This window comes from Amblyraja radiata, chromosome 13 (assembly GCF_010909765.2).
Source record: "Amblyraja radiata isolate CabotCenter1 chromosome 13, sAmbRad1.1.pri, whole genome shotgun sequence".
NCBI lineage: Eukaryota > Metazoa > Chordata > Chondrichthyes > Rajiformes > Rajidae > Amblyraja > Amblyraja radiata.
Genome location: NC_045968.1, coordinates 54,791,762 through 54,811,766, shown reverse-complemented (window position 1 = coordinate 54,811,766; position 20,005 = coordinate 54,791,762). Strand labels below are relative to the sequence as shown.

General features: G+C 45.3%; 1 protein-coding gene across 1 annotated transcript in view; it reads left to right on the top strand.

The window, feature by feature from the left end:
* LOC116980022 (mucin-5AC-like) overlaps positions 1-15,190 on the top strand; it is a 110,303-nt gene extending 95,113 nt beyond the window's left edge. Inside the window, exons 22-24 of the mRNA XM_033032092.1 lie at positions 84-209; positions 12,271-12,400; positions 14,938-15,190. Of these exons, the coding sequence (XP_032887983.1) occupies positions 84-209; positions 12,271-12,400; positions 14,938-15,040 (359 nt within the window). The 3' untranslated portion in view covers positions 15,041-15,190. The remainder of the gene's footprint in view (positions 1-83; positions 210-12,270; positions 12,401-14,937) is intronic.
* Positions 15,191-20,005: the final 4,815 nt, after the last annotated feature.

Below are 20,005 nucleotides of genomic sequence, written 5' to 3'. Positions count from 1 at the left end.
TAGCGTGACATATTAATAAAGTGATGAAATTTAACTGTTTTGGTTTATTGTTCTAAAGTGAAATAATTGACTTATTTTCCCAGATATCGATGAGTGTGCCACTAACAACACAGGCTGTCCAGACACCTGCATCAACATATTTGGAGGCTATGTGTGCAGTTGTAACACAGGCTTCAGCAATGACTTGACCAACCCTTCATTTTGTGATGGTAGGAAGTTTTCAAACTTACAGATTCTCTTCAACTGGTAATTTGGAAATAGTTGTCTGATAGTATTTCTGATTCACCTGATCTGTCTTAATTTATCTCTATACAGTGTTTTGTCTATCACCTCTCCATTCACCCCCAATTTTAGTTTGAGAAGTATAAACCTTCCACTTCCCCCATTTCTGTGGAAGGGTCATTGTCTCAAATGGTTAACTGGGTTCTTTTTTCATAGATGCTCCTTGACAAGCTAAATTCTTACAGAAGTTATGCTTTTATTTGAGTAAAGCCGCTGTCCCACTTGGACGACCTCCACCGCGAGTTCTGGCGACCTTGCCCACGACCCATAGTCACGGCTAGGTCACCACGAGGTCGTAGGAGGTCTTCATCAGTCTCCTTCATGGTCGAGAGTGGTCTCCGTGTGGTCGAGGCTTCAGCTAGGTCGCGAGGTGATCATGCAGGAGAAGGTAGCCCTGCATGAGAGACCCCTGGAGGAGGTGACCAGGGTGGTAGTATATGTCCCCACCACCACCCCATCCTTCACTGCCTCATTTGAAGGCAGCAAAGCAGCCCTTTCTCCCGTGGCAGGTGCCCCATTGGTGGTGAGGGAGGGCTGGAGGAAGGTTATGCCCTACACCTTCACCAGGCAGCAGGAGGGGAACCTTGAGGAATGGTTCCAGCAGAATGCCATCCTGTACGATAAGGAAAATGAGGGGTACAGGGACAGGGACAAGAATGGCATGCTTGCCATCCACTCCCCCACATGTGTGCTTAAAGTTCCATCTTTTGTCAAAGCCCAGCGCCACTCTCTTCCAGTCATCCGGTATACTGGGACAGTCCATCACATCATCTCCATTCACCCATTGAGATCTCTTCTTGTGCTTCCTCTTCACCCTTGCTCTTCCGCTTCTGCCTTTCTTAAAAGGCTGTTGAAGCAAAAGGGCTACTGCAAACAGCAGTAGTTGCATTTTTACTAACATCCTCCAAATTAGTTCCTTGCTTGCTTGCATGGTTCAGAATGATTAAAAAAAAAAACAGGGAGGCATTTTTTAGTGAGAAAAAAATGCAGACATGACATCATTTTATCAGGTGATCATTTGAGCTGTAGGCACTCGTCACTGGTCATTGTTGGTTTTCGGTGTGGTCCTCTGAGGTCGAAGGGGGTCGTGCTCATTCGCAGACCAATATGCCAGAGACCTTCCTCGAGTAAAACGTACTTGGTCGAAGCCAATCTTCAACATAGTCTAAGGTGGTCGAAGGAGGTCTTCTTCATAGTCGAGGGAGGTCTTCAACATAGTCGTAGGAGGTCGTACTCATAGTCGAGGAAGGTCATAGGAAGTCGTAGGTCACCGCAACCTTGATTTTTTTTTAGTCGCTTAAGGTCGGCAGATCTCCCAAGTGGGACAGGGGCTTAAGGAGTGGTTGGATTTTCTTCTTCACAGATTGATGCAAGTGTGAGCAAAATATCAAACTGTGAACAAGTCTGCATGTACGGCCTTGGTTTATTGTCACGTGTACTGAAATGTAGTGAAAATGTTTGTCTTGTACAGTATCCAGTAAAATAAAACATCCATATGTGATTATAATCAAAAAACATACATGAGTACAATAACTAGTGCAAGAAGAAGGAAACAAAGTGCAGAATATAAAAGAAGTTTAAGGTCCACAATGAGGTAGATTAGGGAGTCGGGAAAACATCCCTCTGCTTGTGAGAGGACCATTCAAGAATTTGTTTACAGAAGGGAAGAAGCTGTCCTTGAATCTGATATTCCATGTTTTCAAGCTTCTGTATCTTCTGCTCGACAGGCCGAGGGGAGAAGCCAGAATGATGGGGATTTCAATGGTCCAGAATTATGTCGGCTGCTCTCCAGAGGCAATGTCAAGTGTAGATGGAGTGGGGGGTGGGGGGTGGGGAGGTTAGTTTGCCTGATGTAATGGGCTGCACCCTCAACTCTCTGTAACTTGTTGCTATCTTGGGCAGAGCAGTTGCCAGTTCAAGCTGGGATGCACCCTGATAGAAAACTTTCTATGGTGCATTTATAGAAATTGATAAGTGTTATTTGAGATAATCTGAATTTCCTTCATCTTCTGAGGAAGGAGAAACATTGGTTTGCTTTCTTGGCCATAGCTTCAATTTACTTGGACCAACACAAATGGTTGGTAATGTAGTTTGGTTTATGCATGCAACCAATCATATATAGGTTAGCATCACTAACCCCGCCTTACAGTATCATTTATATTAACACCTACTTCCTACGCTACGCAGTTTGGTAGCAGACAGGATGCAGTGATTACTAACATGCTGTTAAGTCTGTATGTGGATTAAAGATGATCTTAAATTACATGTTGTGTAGATGTCATATTTACATGTTGTCAGAAGTGGGAAACGAACCCACACCTCCAATTGGAGACCAGAACCTAAGGCGTGTCATGGAGCGGGCACGTCAGATCAACCTCAAGCTCAACCCTAACAAGTGCAAGTTCAGGGTTTCAGAGGTCATTACGACGGGCACGAATTCACTCCCGACGGCTTCAAGCCCGATCCACAGAGAGCTGCTGCCATCACTGAGATGCCGGCCCCCACCGACGTGCTCGGCCTGCAGCGTTTCCTGGGTATGGTGAACTATCTTGGAAAATTCATACCAAACCTCAGTGAATTAAGCTCGCCCCTGCGACAACTGACTAGAAAGGACATTGCTTGGTCCTGGTTCCAGCAACATCAACAAGCATTTGACGCTTTAAAATCCAAGCTGACCAGTGCACCAACTCTGATATTCTTCGATTTGAAACGTCCCGTGACTATTACCTGTGATGCCTCGTGATTCGGGCTCGGTGCAGCCTGCCTACAACCATCTGCCGATGGTATCTTGCTCCCTGTTTCATATGCCTCCCATACCATGACTGACACAGAACAACTCTATGCACAGATCGAGAAGGAGCTTCTGGCTGTCGTCTTTGCCTGCTCCAAATTCAATGACTTTATCTTTGGTAACACTTTCACGGTCGAGACAGACCACCAACCACTTGTGACTATTCTGAACAAACCCATCCATGCTGCACCAGCCCGCCTGCAACGCATGATGATGCAGCTCCAACGTTTCGACTTCACCCTTGTTTTCAAAAAGGGTATAGACATGCACGTTGCGGATACCCTCTCTCGTGCACCTCGAGCATCCTGCGAACGACACCCCTATGAACGGGAAGAGCTTATGGTCCTCGGCATCGACTTTGTTCCTACTAAACAACTACGGAGCCTAGCCGAACATACTGCCACCGACGCCACCCTACAAATACACTCATCAGTGATCAAAAGGGGTTGGCCAGACAGGCGCTCTAGCGCACCAACAGAGGCGCAGTGGTTCTTCCTAGTCCGCGATGAACTGGTCATACAGGATGGTGTCATAGTCAAGGGCCACAGTCGTGATCCCCTCATCATTGCATGAGGAATACTACAATGAGGCGCATAGCGGTCACCCGGGAGTCGATGCTACACTGACCCATGCACAGAACCTTTTCTACTGGCCTGGGATGGCCAAATACATACGGGACCGTATATCCTCTTGCGCCACCTGCAACAGTCTTGCACCACACCAGCAGAGGCAGCCCCTACTGCAACAACCTCCACCAGCCCTGGCCTGGACGTCGGTGGCGGCAGACATCTTCGAATGGCGCGGTAATCACTAACTCGTCCTCGCATTCAAAATGGTTTGAACTTGACCTCCTGACCTCCATCACATCTGAGATGGTCATCCAAAAATTAAAGAAACACTTCTCCACATTCGGCTCACCCGTCCGTTTGCAGACCGACCACGGAAGACAGTTTACCAGCCACGAGTTCAAGCTCTTTGCTAACCGATGGAATTTCCACCATGTCACGAGCAGTCCTGAGTACCCACAGAGTAACGGACTCGCCGAACGGGCTGTCAGAAGCGCTAAACAACTGATGGAACAATAGCACCTGGACAATACAGATTTTTACCTTGATCTCCTGAACCCCAGAAACATTGCCAGAGACGGGACCCTGGGATCACCAGCCCAGCGACTAAAGTCCAAGACAACAAGACTTCCAATTCCGATTGCTCAGCAGAAGCTGATACCTCAAGTGCTGAAGCCTGCTTTAATCCAAAAGCAAATTCAGGAGAAACACGATATTCAGAAACGGTCGCACGACAAATCATGCAAACCCCTCCTACCTCTACTGCCGGGCCAGCTTGTTCGTTTACAAACTACCAGGGGACATTCCCGTCTGGCTATTGTTGTCGGCACAGCTGATGAACCTCGGTCTTACCTTGTGGACGATGAGGGAACAGTCTACCGCAGAAGTCGTCAACATCTGCTTGCTGTGCGAGAACCCCGTCCACCGCTGGCAGGACCCTATGCTCTACTGCTTCAGTTCCAGCCGTTCACTGCCGAACCTTCTACCAATCCCCGCATGCCCCATACTCCTCGCATGTCCCATACCCCTCCACGAGCAGCGGCCGTGACTAACCACGGGATTACCCCTCCTGCACACTTCCCCTTTCAGCCACCACAAGCCTCTCCCGCGGATTTCTCACTTCCAGGTTCACCCCCTCCCTCTAATCTTTCCGGTGAAGGAGGAGAGGGTTTGGTCCGTACACATTCGGCCCGCATCAGTAGACCGCCTGATAGATATGGCGAATTTGTTTAACTTTAATGGCATGGGTGCACTATACTTACTCTTTAAGGGGGAAGGATGTAGATTGATTTATGCATGCAACCAATCATGTATAGGTTAGCATCACTAACCCCACCTTACTGCATTATTTTTAATAACACCTACTTCCGACGCTACGCAGTTCGGTAGCAGACAGGATGCAGTGATTACTAACATGCTGTTAAGTCTGTTTGTGGATTAAAGATGATCTTAAATTACGTGTTGTAGATGTCATATTTACAGGTAATATTTATGTGGGAACGTGAAGCTCTTGAATATCTCTTCTTCAGCACCACTGATGGAGACGGGGCTGTGTACTCCATATCACTTCTTGAAGTTGACATCTGGCTCCTTTGTTTTGCTGACATTGATTGAGGAAGTTGCTGTAGTTCAGTATCTCCTTCCGTCTCGTCATTGTTTGAGATCCGGCCTACCATGGCGCTGTCACCTGAAACTTTGTAAATGGAGTTTGAGCAGAATTTGGTCACAGAGTCATGAGTGTACGGGAATAGTAACGGGCTGAGAGTGCAGCCTTAATTTTCCGGTGTTTGGAATTATCCTGGAAGATGTTTTGTCACCTGTCCACACTGATTACCATCTATGGGCCAGGAAGTCAAGGATCCAGTTGCAGCTGGGGGTGCTGAGAACTAGATGCAAGCGTTTGGAGATGAGATTTGTTGGTGCCTTTGTCACACGGAAGGCCTGGTCCCCCAATGGATTATTCCACCACTCGGCCATAGCCCCCAACTGCGCATGATCAGCTGACGGTCGCACACTAACGGCACAAGTTAAGTTAAAGTGAATAAATTTGCATTTAATGATTCCATTACCTCGCTATCTATCTTCCTACTCATATCCTCCTCCATTACCCCTCATCGAGCTGGGCGAATGGGCTCGCCCCGCCTTACCTCTCTGAGCTGCTCCACCTATATGCTCCTGCCCGATGCCTCAGGTCAGCTGATCAGCTGCTCCTTGAGGTACCAAGGTCTAAGCGGAAGCTCAGAGGGGATAGAGCCTTTTCTGTTGCTGCTCCGGCACTCTGGAACACCTTGCCGCTGCACATCAGACAGGCCCCCTCACTGTCCAAATCCTCCCTAAAAACCCATTTTTATTCTTTGGCTTTCGACACTGGCTGAGGCATTGCTCCTGTTTTTAGTGCTTTTAATGTCTTTTAATTTTTAGTGTGTTTTTTATAGTCCTTCGTTTTACGGTTTTTAATGGTTTTTAATTGTTTGTAATAGCTTTTTGTTCATGAGTTTTCATGTACAGCACTTTGTGGCAACTGTAGTTGTTTAAAGTGCTTTATAAATAAAGTTATTATTATTATTATTATTATTATCCCCCACCACTCCGTCCCCCTCCTCTTGACACTCCCTCTTCTTTCACCTGGGAGACAGGGAGAGGGAGGGAGGCAGAGAGGGGGAGGGATGGAAAGAAAGAGGGAGGGGGAGGGTGTGAGGGAGGGAGGGGAAGGAGGGAGAGACGGAAGAAGCGAGGGAGAAGGAGGGAGTTGGGGGTGAGAGAGGGAGGAAGAGAGAGGGAGAGAGAGAGAGAGAGACAGAGAGAGAGAGAAGGAGAGAGAGAGAGAGAGAGAGAGAGAGAGAGAGAGAGAGAGAGAGAGAGAGAGAGAGAGAGAGAGAGAGAGAGAGAGAGAGAGAGAGAGGGAAAGGAGGAGGGAGAAAGGGATGGAGAGAGGAGGGAGGGAGAGAAAGGGTGTATCCGTTTTTCAGTGAATAGGGAGGGATAGGGGGTAGAGAGTAAATGGATAGAGGGAGGGGTTGAGAGGGAGGGAGGAGAAGGAGAGAGGGAGGAAAGGGACAGAGGGAGCGAGAGAGGGTGGGAGAGAGAGAGGGAGAGAGGGAGGGAGGGAGGTGGAGAGAGGGAGGGAGAGAGAGGGAGGGAGGGAAGGAGGGCTCATCCCTGACCCCGGACCCAGGCTCGTCCTTGATTCGATCCCAAGCCGCAACTTCTTTCTCGGCCACAGTCATGACCCCATCACGAGCCCTGGGCTCGGCCCTCACTTCAGCTCCAGCCCCAGGCTCAGCTTGGCTCGGCTCGGCTTGGCTCGGCTTGGCTGCGGCCCAGGCCCAGTTCCCGGGCTCGGCCTGTGACACTGCACTCCCAACCCGGCCGCCGCCACTCCTGCAGCGTGGCACCGGTGGCAACCTCCAGCCAGCTGACAGCGGACACGTCCAATGAGTGCGGCGATGGTGCAGGAAAAGGCGTCTCCATCCTGACTGACAGGAGAGGAGACTAATCTGCCCATGCACGGTTTTTAATAGACAATAGGTGCAGTCGTAGGCCATTCGGCCCTTTGAGCCAGCACATTCAATGTGATCATGGCTGATCATTCCACAATCAGTACCCCGTTCCTGCCTTCCCCTCATATCCCCTGACTGCTATCTTTAAGAGCCTAATCTTGCTCTCTCTTGAAAGTATCCAGAGAACCAGCCACCACCACCCTCTGAGGCAGAGAATTCCACAGACTCACAACTCTTAAGATTTTCAAACCTTAATAACTTTTACAACATATCACCGATTGGAACAAAGCTTGTCGCACTTGAGCACAGGTGAATGGAGAGTAAGGTGACGAAAAATCGTAGTGCTATCGTGTACCATTTTTGCGCAAATAGAAAATACGCTCAAACCGGAAGAGCTCAAGATCAGAGTTTTAGTTATATACTAGACCAAGTGCAGACCCGTTGGGTCTGTTTCCCCAATGCGCGTTTGCGGGGGGGGGGGCTGCAGCATCACACTCACATTAACCACCCCCCAAACACACAGGTGGGGGGAGAGGGGGGGGGGCGGAGGGGCCGGGGCTGGGGCTGCTGCAAAGGCATATGTAAATGGATCCATTCCGATTGGACATCTGTGAGCATTGGGCATTGTGACATCACACGATGGAACGTTCACCAACATTCTATGGGTGAGAAGCTGTTTTCTTTTGAAATTTGGGGGGGGGGGGGAGAAGGATTTTATTAAAAATGTGTACATAAACACGACAAAATTTAATCAGTAGTGGATACTTAGAATGAAAAGTGAAATCTCGACCGAAATGGAAAAAATCTCGGCGATTCTGCGTCTGGTGTTGGCGTAGCAACGAATCAAAGGCTGGCAGCCACAAGTCAGGCAGACACACACACACACACACACACACACACACACACACACACACACACACACACACACACACACACACACACACACACACACACACACACACACACACACACAGCGGGTGTCAGGGGTTATGGGGAAAAGTCAGGAGAATGGGGTTAGGAAGGAGAGATAGATCAGCCATGAATGAATGGCGGAGTAGACGATGGGCCGAATGGCCTAATTCTGCACCTATCACTTATGATATACATGTTATGATATACATGTTATACTCTTCTTTCCTGTGATGAGCATAGGGCCAGGGTGATGGTGTCTATGATGGACCTGTTGTAGCAGTAGACAAATTACAGTGGATCAAGGTTGTCAAGGTAGCTGGAATTGTTCTGTGTCATGACTAGTCTCTTGAAGCATTTCATGACGGTGAAAGTCAGAGCCACCGAGCGATAGTCGTTAAGGCGCTCTAACTTGCAATAATAAATCCAGATCTTTTAGTGAAGCTGTCATGATATTTGTTGTAGAGGTTGTAGTGATGGCTGATAATTAATGCATAGGGATGTGGCCTGTGTTGATGTGGTGGCATTTCCCAAATCATTTGCAAGTTGCGTAACCACCCAGACCCGGTCTGCCAGTTACCTGGACGCCCCATGGCCATTCCTTACAGTGTCTGCAATTCCGGCTCCCTGAGCCTATGTCTCAAAGTTGGTTAGTCAATCAATTTCCCAAATCATTTTTGCTTCCCAGGAGCAAAAATGGAAAGGCCACCAGAGTTAGTTGGTGTTCGATGTAACGGACGATTTATTAAACTGGTGCTTGCGCACCAAGAGGCCAGCCAAAGCTGACCTGTCAAGTGTGACATTGGTAAATTTTTTATATTCTCAGATGGCGAGTTTACTCAGAAACTCGATTAACAGTGACGAGAATTTGCAGAGACTTGATTAGCAATACAACAAAGTCTTAATTACAGAATGGAACTCAGAAAGACTGTAGGTCACAAACAGAATGAGATAATTATCCACAAGTCTAAATTCAAGTCTAGATCCAAATTTTTGTTACAATGATGGGTGCATGCATTGTCAATGACATTTCTGTTAAGCTTTGTCAGCAGTTTCCTGTCACCACATTAGCACAATCCACATCCCTAGTCAGTAATTATCACCCCTCACTACAACCTCCACAATAATATCTTCAGCTTGAACATGTTCTATTCCTCCTGTGATGTTACTGTCATTGTATATTTCCAAGCAAATTAAACATTTAACTGTATGAAATTTATGTGAAACATATTTAGCATTGTTGACCCTATTACCTCCATAGGGTGTCAACTGCTGGGTCGAACAAAGACTCTAAACTAAGGTTTAGTTTAGTTTAGACTCTTTATTAACAGTCCAATAACTTAAACATGCATGCAAACAATTGACTTCTAATAACTTCTCATTTACTTTGCTATTTCAACATCACTTCTTAAACTAAATCACAAAACTCATGACTTGGAGTCAGATATTACCCATATGAATGAAATGGCCAGATTCACTCTGTTGGTAGGGGGTAGTCTTCTCTGAGTTTTGAACCCAGGTCCCTTCTTCTTGCGATGGTTGTTCCCGGGTTGTCGCTGCCGATGTCTCGGACTAAACTTATTTTATACTAATTTTCCTTCAATCTTCGAAAGGGAGCCTTTATTCTAACCCAAAGGTCTCATGCCTTTAAAGTCAATCATTTCAAGTTGTCACTCCTCCAAGGGCTGAATAAACAAAACACATCTTCGTTCTTTATCAGGCTAGAGAGTTCTTAATTGCATTTCCCGTTCATATCTATTTCTCATTATAGCTTTATTTTGCAAAATGTCTGTTCCAGGCACCTCATCTTCTCAAGGCCTTACTGCCTCTCTGTGAAGTTACCTTCAGCTCTGCCCACACCAGATGCCAATAACGTAACCGTTTGCACAGTGCTTCTTTGTTCTCCTGGTCTCAGCGTTTCTCTGTCTCTCTCTAGATAGTAGCTTACTCCCAAAGCTTGTTGGGATACTTGACAACACATCTCTGGCTATAGCATAAACATTCTGAATGTGGGCACTTGAGTTTTCTGTTTATTTCATTTCAGACAAGAATCAACCTATAGTAAATATTTTCAATCAGCTAAAGTGCTATGTAAGGCAAGGAATAGATGGAATACAAGGTGTAGTTGAATACAAGGCTAGGAAACTGGTGCAGATTTATGGATTATTGGGGTCTCTTCCATCTATCTGTACAAGAGGGACAGGATGCACCTGAACTGGAGCGGAATCAATGTCCTGTTAGGGATGTTCACCTGTGCTGCTCTGGAGTGTTTAAACTAGTGTGGCAGGGTTGGGATCCAGAGCAGTTGATCAACAAATGGTTCAGGTGTCAGAGGGTATGTGGAGAAGGCAGGAGAATGGGCTTATGAGAGATAGATCAGCCATGATTGAATGGCGGAGTAGACGATGGGCCGAATGGCCTAATTCTACTATTTCTCATGACCTTATGGAAGGACCGATGCAAAGGCAGATGGTATGACCAGTGAGTCTCAAAGAAGGACAGGCAGGAGAGGATAAAGGAGGGAATTTGTGCTTGGAGTAAAAGGATGTAGATAAGGTGCTAATCTTCACCTGCATTTACCAAGGAGAAGGACATGAAGTGTAATGAAATCAGTGCAGGGTATACATACACCAGGCGACTTTACGATCAAAGAGGAGGTGGTGGTGTGTCTCTTGAAAAGTAGTAAGTTGAATACATTCCCTGGGTCTAATGGGATCCATCTCATTTTATTTAGAGAGGCAGAGAGGAGATTGCAGGGACCTTGACAAAGAACTGTTTATCCTCTCCAGCTGCAGGCAAGATCCCAGAGGACTAGAGAATAGTTAAGGTTGTTCCTGAGTTTAAGAAGGGAAATAGAGTGAAATCTCACATCAGCAGTGAGGAAGCTGTTGGAGTGATTTCTTTGGGATCAGATTTACTCGAAAGGGGTGATTCGGGATAGTCAGCACGGTTTTGTAACATGGGAGATCGTGTCTCACGAATCTAATAGAGTTTTTTGAAGATGTGACCGAAAAAGTTGATGAGGGCAAAGAAGTAGACGTTGTATATATGGATTTCAGCAAGGCAGTCGACAGGTTTTCGCATGGTAGGCTGCTCTGGAAAGTTAAACGAAACCTGTTTGCACAGGTTCTCACACCTCAGAATGGTGCGAGCTTTCAGAGTAAACTTTAGATATGGGACTGGAGAATCACAGCACATATTAAAATTTACATAGAAACTTAGAAGCATAGAAAATAGGTGCAGGAGTAGGCCATTTGGCCTTTTGAGCCATTCAATATGATCATGACTGATCATCCAAAATCAGTACCCTGTTCCTGCTTTCTCCCCATATCCTTTGATTCTGTTAGCTCTGAGAGCTCTATCTAACACTCTCTTGAATAGATCCAGTCAATTGGCCTCCACTGCCTTCTGTGGCAGAGAATTCCACAGATTCACAACTCTCTGGTTCAAACATTTTTTTCTTCATCTCAGTCCTAAATGACCTACCCATTATTCTTAAACTGTGATCCCTGGTTCTGGACTCCCCCAACATCGGGAGCATTGTTTCTGCAACTAGCCTGTCCAATCCCTTAAGAATTTTATATGTTATCAAAAATTATCCAATAATTGTTCACATTATTGTTGTACACTTCTTCCACTCTGTAAAAATTAAAAACATCCATTGCAACCTCCCCAACCCCCATCCTAGTGCTTTCTCCAATTACATGTGATAACTGAAAAAGCTATAAAAAATGGGCTGTTGAAATTATTGCTGAATTTTTATAGAGAAATTTAGGACTGAACAAATTAAATGGGATAGTCCACCAAGAAACCAGAATGCTAAAAAATGATCACATTGATCTTTGCCACTCAATCCACCAGATTATGAAAGCCATTTGTCCCTGGGACACTAGCTCATGCCGGGGCTATTCAGAAAGGTCAGAAAGCACAAGACTCATGATCTCTTCACTGCTAAATTGAAGTAATGGTAATGAAGCTAATGCCCGTAGTTCGTGTTGTATGTGAAAAACAGAATCACAATTCTTCGTTCCACCGCAGTCTTCATTATAACTATTACAGGTAATGATTTTCTTCGGGTGATAGGATGATGTTTTTGTTGCCCTTATGTGATCATCTTGCCTATGTCTGTGCAATGTTCCATATTCAGAAACAAGGAATATTTAAAAAATAGTGTATCTACGACTTATTTTAACCATTAATGACATATTTGCATTGCATACAGCACAACTTAAAATTGTCCTACGATTTACTGTCACAAGCGAGCAGCTGAATCTGGCCAATCAAGAAATACGGAACAATGTTTACCTATCTCTCCAACGTGTTTTACGCCTGTATGCTGCTTATTTTAACAGGTATGCTGTGGAAATTATTCACCAACTGTATATTCTGTGCCGTAAACTGAACCGTCCACAATTAAATGGCTAAATGGTATATTGTGTAAATCAATACTGGGAGCCATTGGAAGCAACAACAATCTTAAAGCTGCCACTGTCTATTTCAATAAAAGCCAATTCCTCTCTGATCTAATTCCATTGCAGTAACTGAACAAACAATTCCCAAGAGAAGAATATTCAACCATATAGTCCTGGCACTCTCAGTTAGAATTATTTTAATTTTATTTACTACATGATGTCTCTCTGGAGATTGTTAAAAATAATGCTTGGGATATATATGTCTGTGTTTATCTAGAAATAGGCCCATCAGTTTCTGAATTAATTTGCTCAATGTATATTTAAGATAATATTTTCATTGATAATTTGAACTGGCACTGGGTCTCAAAGTACCTGAACGGGTGTTGGACTTTAGGGGGATGAACCTGAGAGAGTATCAGTGACTGTAAACCTGATCAGGACCTTTACTGTGTTTAGTTTAGTTTAGTTTAGAGATACAGCGCGGAAACAGGCCCTTTGGCCCACCAAGTCCGCACCGACCAGCAATCCCCACACATTAACCCCACACTATCCTGCAATGGGGACAATTTTTTTTACATTTATACCAAGTCAATTAGCCTACAAGACTGTAAGTCTTTGGAGTGTAGGAGGAAACCAAAGGTCACTGAGAAAACCCACGCAGGTCATGGGGAGAACGTACAAACTCCATATAGACAAGCATCCGTAGCAAGAATCGAATCCGGGTCTCTGTAGAGGGCTGTAAGGCAGCAACTCCACCACTGTGCCACCATGCTATGTTGTGTGGGTATAATGCTAGTCAGCCATCAGGGATACAGGAAGGAGTTTTTGGTCAGTGGGATGGTGAGAACCTGGCTTGAGGAAAAGGGATTGGGGAGGAGGAAGTCTAACAGTTTGATATGAGGCCAAGGATTGGTGGTGGAGTGCATGGAAATCTGTACTGATCAGAGGATGTAGGATGGATTTTGGTCTCCAGGGAATCGGAGAGGATGGGAGAGATCAGGGTCATGGGACAGATATAAGGGGGAGATTTCCAATTGAAAATTGCTGAATGAGGAGATTGTAGTCTTGGGAATGCCCAACAGTATTCACTCCGTGGCCAACCTGATGTTTTTTCTCCAAGCGCCCGTAAGAGCACTTTAAGAGATCACCATAACTAAATGCACATCTGATGCAGAAATTACTTTATATGTAGAAGTGTGACACATACAGGAAGGTGAAAACTAAGATACAGCAGATGGTGGACTTCTAAAACAGAAAATGATGGAAATACTTAGCAACCTGCAACATCTGTCAAGAAAGAAGCAAAGAGATAAATAACTCTTCAAGTTGATGAAATTTCATTAGAAATGAGAAAACCGAGTAGCCTGTGTAGGAAAGAACTGCAGATGCTGGTTTAGATTGAAGGTAGACACAACATGCTGGAGTAACTCAGCGGGAGAGGCAGCATCTCTGGAGAGAAGGAATGGGTGACGTTTCTGGTCGAAGAAGGGTCTCGACCCGAAACGTCACTCATTCCTTTTATCCAGAGATGCTGCATGCCCGGCTGAGTTACTCCAGCATTTTGTGTCTACCTTAAACTTAGAAGCCTCATATGTTTTAAGTTGTAAAAAAGGGAAAGGGGTGGAGAGAAGAGTCTGAGTGCACAGAGACAAAGAAATGTGAAATGAGGAAGTAAGTTTTGGTCAAACATTTATCAAGCTGATTATTTGTTGTCATACATCTGGGCAGGCACAGCACCAGAGACCTGATTCAATCCTGACTACGGGTGCTGTCTGTGAGTTTGTACACTCTCTCTGTGACCACGTGGGTTTTCTCCGGGTGCTCCGGTTTCCTCTCACAATCCAAAGACGTGCAGGTTTGCAGGTTAATTGGCTTCTGTAAAAATTGTCCCGATAGTCAAGGATAGAACCAGTGCATGGGTGATCCCTGGTCGGCGCGGACTCGGTGAACCAAAGAACCGGTGAACCTCGCTGTATCTCTAAAGTAAAACAAAGCTAAACTAAAACACGTTAGGAGTCTGAAGAAGGGGCTAGACCCAAAACGTCACCCATTCCTTTTATCCAGAGATGCTGTATGCCCGGCTGAGTTACTCCAGCATTTTGTGTCTATCTAAAGTCCAGTGGTTCTTAACCTGTGGGTCGGGGCCCCCATGTGGGGGGGGGGGGGGGGGGGGGGGGGGGGGTCGTTTGGGGCTTTACCGGGGGAAATGAAGGGGTCATAAATAACATATCCATTTGTTGAGTCAATTTTTAGGAACCTAACAAAGGTACATACCACATGCAGTATTTTGTTCACATGTGCGCATATGTATGCCAAAAAGGTTAAAAACCACTGATCTAAACTAACCATGGCATAGTCGAGATGTAGATTGTAGAGTTCCTAGCAATAATGAGTAGACATGGATTTGATATATTTATAGACCTGACACATTTCAGATTTAATATATTTATCTAACATTTGTATAATATCTTCCTCAGCATTAACATGAACAAGTGTTCATCTGAACTGATGGCAACAGGAAATTGTCCGGAGCAAATAAGAATTGAGACGGAACCTCAAAGAGCTAAACAAGTCGAATGACATTCTTTACATTCTAATTTTGTATTGTCTACAACTGATATTAAAATTGTGGAGGAGAAAATAACATTTAGTTATTAGCACAAAACAACTTGGGCCTTATATATTCCTTTATTCACTGATATCAATAAAACTGAATATGTATGAACACAATAGCTGACTGCATTTACTTGGGAATACTGAAGGATAATTTCTCCTCTGCATGTTAATAATTCATGGGTAGGCACAATGTGATATCCTCTACTTCACCTTGTTTTATGATTATTGCTATTGTATTATATAATTGACGAATGTATTAATATATTTAGCAATGAAATATTCCTTGATGTCAGTGAAATTATTGGACCCAGTGATTAATTTCTGCCAGAAGTGAATGTGAGCCACTTGCACTGATTCATGTGCTCATGACCAGTGCAACCTATACAAATGCGTTAAATTGACAATGTTTGCAATGAATTTGATGGGTAAGACAGTATCTATTCCAGTCTAAAGAAGGGTCTCGATCCAAAAGGTCACATTCCATTTCTCCAGAGATGCTGTCTGACCCGCTGAGTTACTCCAGCTTTTTGTATCGATCTTCAGTATCTATTGCGGGAAATGAACAGACAATGTTTTGTGCTGCCTGACCAAGTTGGTCTCCTAGAAGTTTGTTATTTAGGAAAAAAGTGAAATTAATTTCATTCCTGACTGTGGGTTTGTATGAGCTAGATATAAAATATGACATCTCTCCCATTGCCGCCAGAGTAAAGAAATCTCCTGGTTACCAAACACTTTAATTCCCCTTCCCATTCCCACACTGACCTTTCTGACCTAGGCCTCCTCCACTGTCAGTGTGAGGCTAATTGCAAATTGGAGGAACAACATCTTGGATTTTGCTTGGGCAGTTTACAACCCAGTGGTATGAATATTGATTTCTCTAACTTCAAGTAACCCCGGCATTCCCTCTCCCTCTCTGTCCCTCCCCCACCCAAGTTGTACCAGCTTTTCGTTCTCACCTAGCAAACAGCTAACAATGGCCAGCTTTCTTTATCATCATTACTTTTTTGCATATCTTTCATTCACTTGTTCAATATCTCTCTTCATCATCCTCTATATCTCTTGTTTCCCTTTCCAGTTCTGAAGAAGGGTCTCGACCCGAAACGTCAACCATTCCTTCTCTCCAGAGATGCTGCCTGTCCCGCTGAGTTACTCCAGTATTTTGTGTATCTTCTGGAAAGAAACTAGGCTTGTTCAGGAAGACCATCAAGTTTCAGGTAGACCAACATGTGTCCTTCACCGAGCTGATGATCTTCCAGCAGAACATCAGTCTGAAGAAGGGTCTCGACCCATAAAGTTGCCTATTCCTTTTCTCCATAGATACTGCTTGAATCTTTCAAGCATTTTGTGTCTACCTTCCAGCAGGTCAACATTTATCTCAGAGCATGTTCCCGGGATCAACCCATGTTACACACTCCTTTGATGAACGGAGACAAAATTCATCGTATCCCCTTCAATACCGGCTGGGCAAACACCCAGAGTCCACAATCTCAGCTGCCATGTGAGTAAGTGGAGGACTAGTTCATTAAATGTGTACCTTCGGGCCTAACACATGTGTGAAATATGGCCAGACATTACATCCTTGGGAAAGACACCAAATACTAGAATAACTCAGTGAATCAGGCGGATACATGGATTGGTGATGTTTCAGGTCGGGGCCCCTCTTCCAGGGGTGGGGCAAATGAAAGCTGGAAGAGAGAAAGGGCAGGACAAAGCATAGCAGATCTTTGTTGAACACTGGTGAGGGGGGGGGGGGGGGGGGGTGGATAGGCAGATTAGACAAAAGTGAAAGATGAATATATACACAAGGTATGAGACAAAAGGATTATAGCTTTGCAAATTGTGAAGCTAAAGGATTGACGAGAGGTGAATTGTGTTGTTCGGGGAAGGAATGTACGTGGAGGGGGAGAGGAGGGGAGAGATAGGTGCAAAGTCAGCGGGGCTCAGTGCCGGGGCTCAATGCCGGGGCTCAGTGCCAGGGCTTAGTGGAGGGGAGAGAAAGAGGTGGGGCTATGGAGGAGAAAGTGGGGTGCTTTGTAGATGTTATCTAAAGTTGGAGAATTCAATGTACAGGCGGCCACATGGGAACACAGAATGTTGTTTGATGAAGTTCGAGGAGGAGCACGTGAACCTTTGTGTGAGGGATAAGATGATTAAACCACCATCATTGTGAGGGGCCGAGTGATTGAAGTCACCGACCTTGTGATGGGCCGAGAGTTGGAATCACCAACCTTGTGATTCGAACAAACAGTCAGACCTTCAGAGCTGTTGATAACATTGTAGAATAACAAGATGAGGTAAGGAATGTAGCTGACAACACAGAAGCTATTCTTTAGGTCAAAGGCAATTAAGTAGGTTAGGGCAACAGCTACTGCGCATGCTTAATAAAATAAATGAATATTAACTTTACGCCCCTCATGACAAAGAACCTAATTTAAATGTACATGCGATGTATGATGTGGGAGGAGAGGGAATGATTGATGACGCACGGAGGGGAGGGTTGGAAGATTGTGAACCTCGGTACCCTGATTGGAAGGGGTCAGAAGGGGAGGCGTCCGATCAATAAAGACTGTATACTGAATTGTATAAAAATAGACGTTTTTCCTTTGCTCGGGGTGTCTCAACTTGGAGAGGCACCCGATTCTGCAGACTCGCAAATAAAGCATTTCTTGTTTCCACGATTTAGTCTCTGAGTAGTGATTGTGAGCACAAACCATATATCTCACAAGTTGGGGGCTCGTCCGGGATCGCCACTGCGGCCGCTTGACGGAGGCACGAAAGGAAGGGAAGGTGCACCCTGCTGATTTCAGCAGTCTCTGATCTCCTTGCTTGCCGTCAGCGGTTTGAGCGAGTGATATTCGGACAAGAGACTCTGGAAACAAGAGGGAATCCGGTGAAATGGATCAATCAATCGAGCAATTCCTGTGCACAGGACTCGGGTAAGAATATTGACTATTAAGTATTACTCGGGCGATTGGGTTCTGTTGGACGGGAAAAGGTCTGACAGGGATGGGTAACCGGAACGGGCAAAGTAAGGGCCTGGGGAAAAAGACTCAAACTGGTGAAGAGCCGCACATTCCGCCTGATAGTCCATTGGGGCAGATGTTGCACGGATGGGGTGAGGGGGGGACTCAGGGTAAAAGTAAGAAAGTCATGATAAAGTATTGTTACTTTGAATGGCCAAAGGAACCCACAAAAGAGGAAGGGGTGATTTAAAAGAGAATGTCCAAAGATAAGGCATGAAGTACAATCGTACACACTGATGGAGGAATAGGGGGGTCAGGGGTTCCCCTCCTTGGGGTGTGTAGGACGTACACGGGAACCCTTGGTAAACTTAAAATTAGGTCCCCAAGGAGAAGACACGGTATTTATGGTGGACTCGGGTGCGGAAAGATCAAGTGTAACCAGGATACCGGTGGGAATGGGATTAGGGGAAAAGCAAGTCAAAATCTCTGGAGTAGGGGGAAAGGTAATGACAGCTACCGAGATAGAGGAGTAATGGTAAGATATGAAAATCGAGAGGCCATGGAAGACTTAATCCTGGTGCCCCAGGCAGGAATAAATCTGATGGGAAGGGACTTACAAGTTCAATTAGGAATGGGCACAGCTCCCGTAGGTGGACAGATTATAGTACAACTATATAAATTGACGACCGAAGATGAAGAAAGAATAGTCTCACAGGTGTGGGCAAGAGAGGGAAATAGGGGAGGGCTAAGAATACCACCTCTGAGGATAGCCTTGCGAGAAGGAAGTAAAGTAGTACAAGTAAGACAGTATCCGATTTCAATGGAAGAAAGGAAAGGGCTGCAGCCAATTATAGAAAACTTACTGAAGGATGGAGTACTGGAGAGTTGTATGTCCCCCTACAACAACAAAGACTGATGGAATGTTCCGACTGGTCCAGGACCTAAGAGAATTGAATAGGGTAGTTAGGGCTCAACACCCGGTAGTCCCAAATCCTTATACCATAATGGGACGTATACCCCCTAACCACAGGTGGTTCAGTGTGGTAGGTCTGAAAGACGCCTTTTGGAGCTGCCCCCTGGCTGAAAGTAGAGACCTCTTTGCATTCGAGTGGGAAAACCCAGACACACTGAGGAAGCAACAGTATCGATGGACTGTGCTCCCTCAGGGATTTACTGAATCCCCGAACCTGTTCGGGCAAATATTAGAACAAGTATTAGAGGATGTTCCCAGGACCTGTGGGACACAATTATTGCAGTACGTAGATGATTTGTTACTCTCAGGCGGAGAAGAAGAGCCAGTAAGGGATGCAACCATAACCCTCTTAAACTTATTTGGGGAAAAGGGATTGAGAGTGTCCAAAAATAAACTACAATTTGTAGAACAGGAGGTTAAATATCTAGGACACCTGATTAGTGACGGGAAAAGGAGAATAAACCCCGAAAGAATAGCTGGGATCACCGGGCTGCCGATGCCAAGGAACAAAAAAGAAATAAGGAAGTTTCTTGGGTTAATTGGATACTGTAGATTATGGATAGACAATTACACCCGACAAGTCAAGTTCTTGTATGATAAATTGTGTGAGGAGACTGATAAAGTACAATGGGATTCTGAGGACGAACAGAGATTTGGAGAAATAAAGAATAGCCTGATCACCGCTCCGGTACTGACCCTCCCGTCCATCGATCAACCATTCCATCTCTTTGTTAATGCGGAAAATGGAATTGCGTTGGGGGTACTGACACAAAAGAGAGGAGGGAAGCGACAGCCAGTCGCATTCCTTTCTAAACTCTTGGATCCGGTATCACGAGGGTGGCCTGTATGTATTCAAGCGGTCGCAGCAACAGCAATATTAGTGGAAGAAAGTAGAAAATTGACATTTGGAGGTGACCTGGTAGTATCTACTCCCCACACGGTCCGGACAATACTAACTCAGAAGTCCAACCGGTGGTTGACTGACTCCAGGAT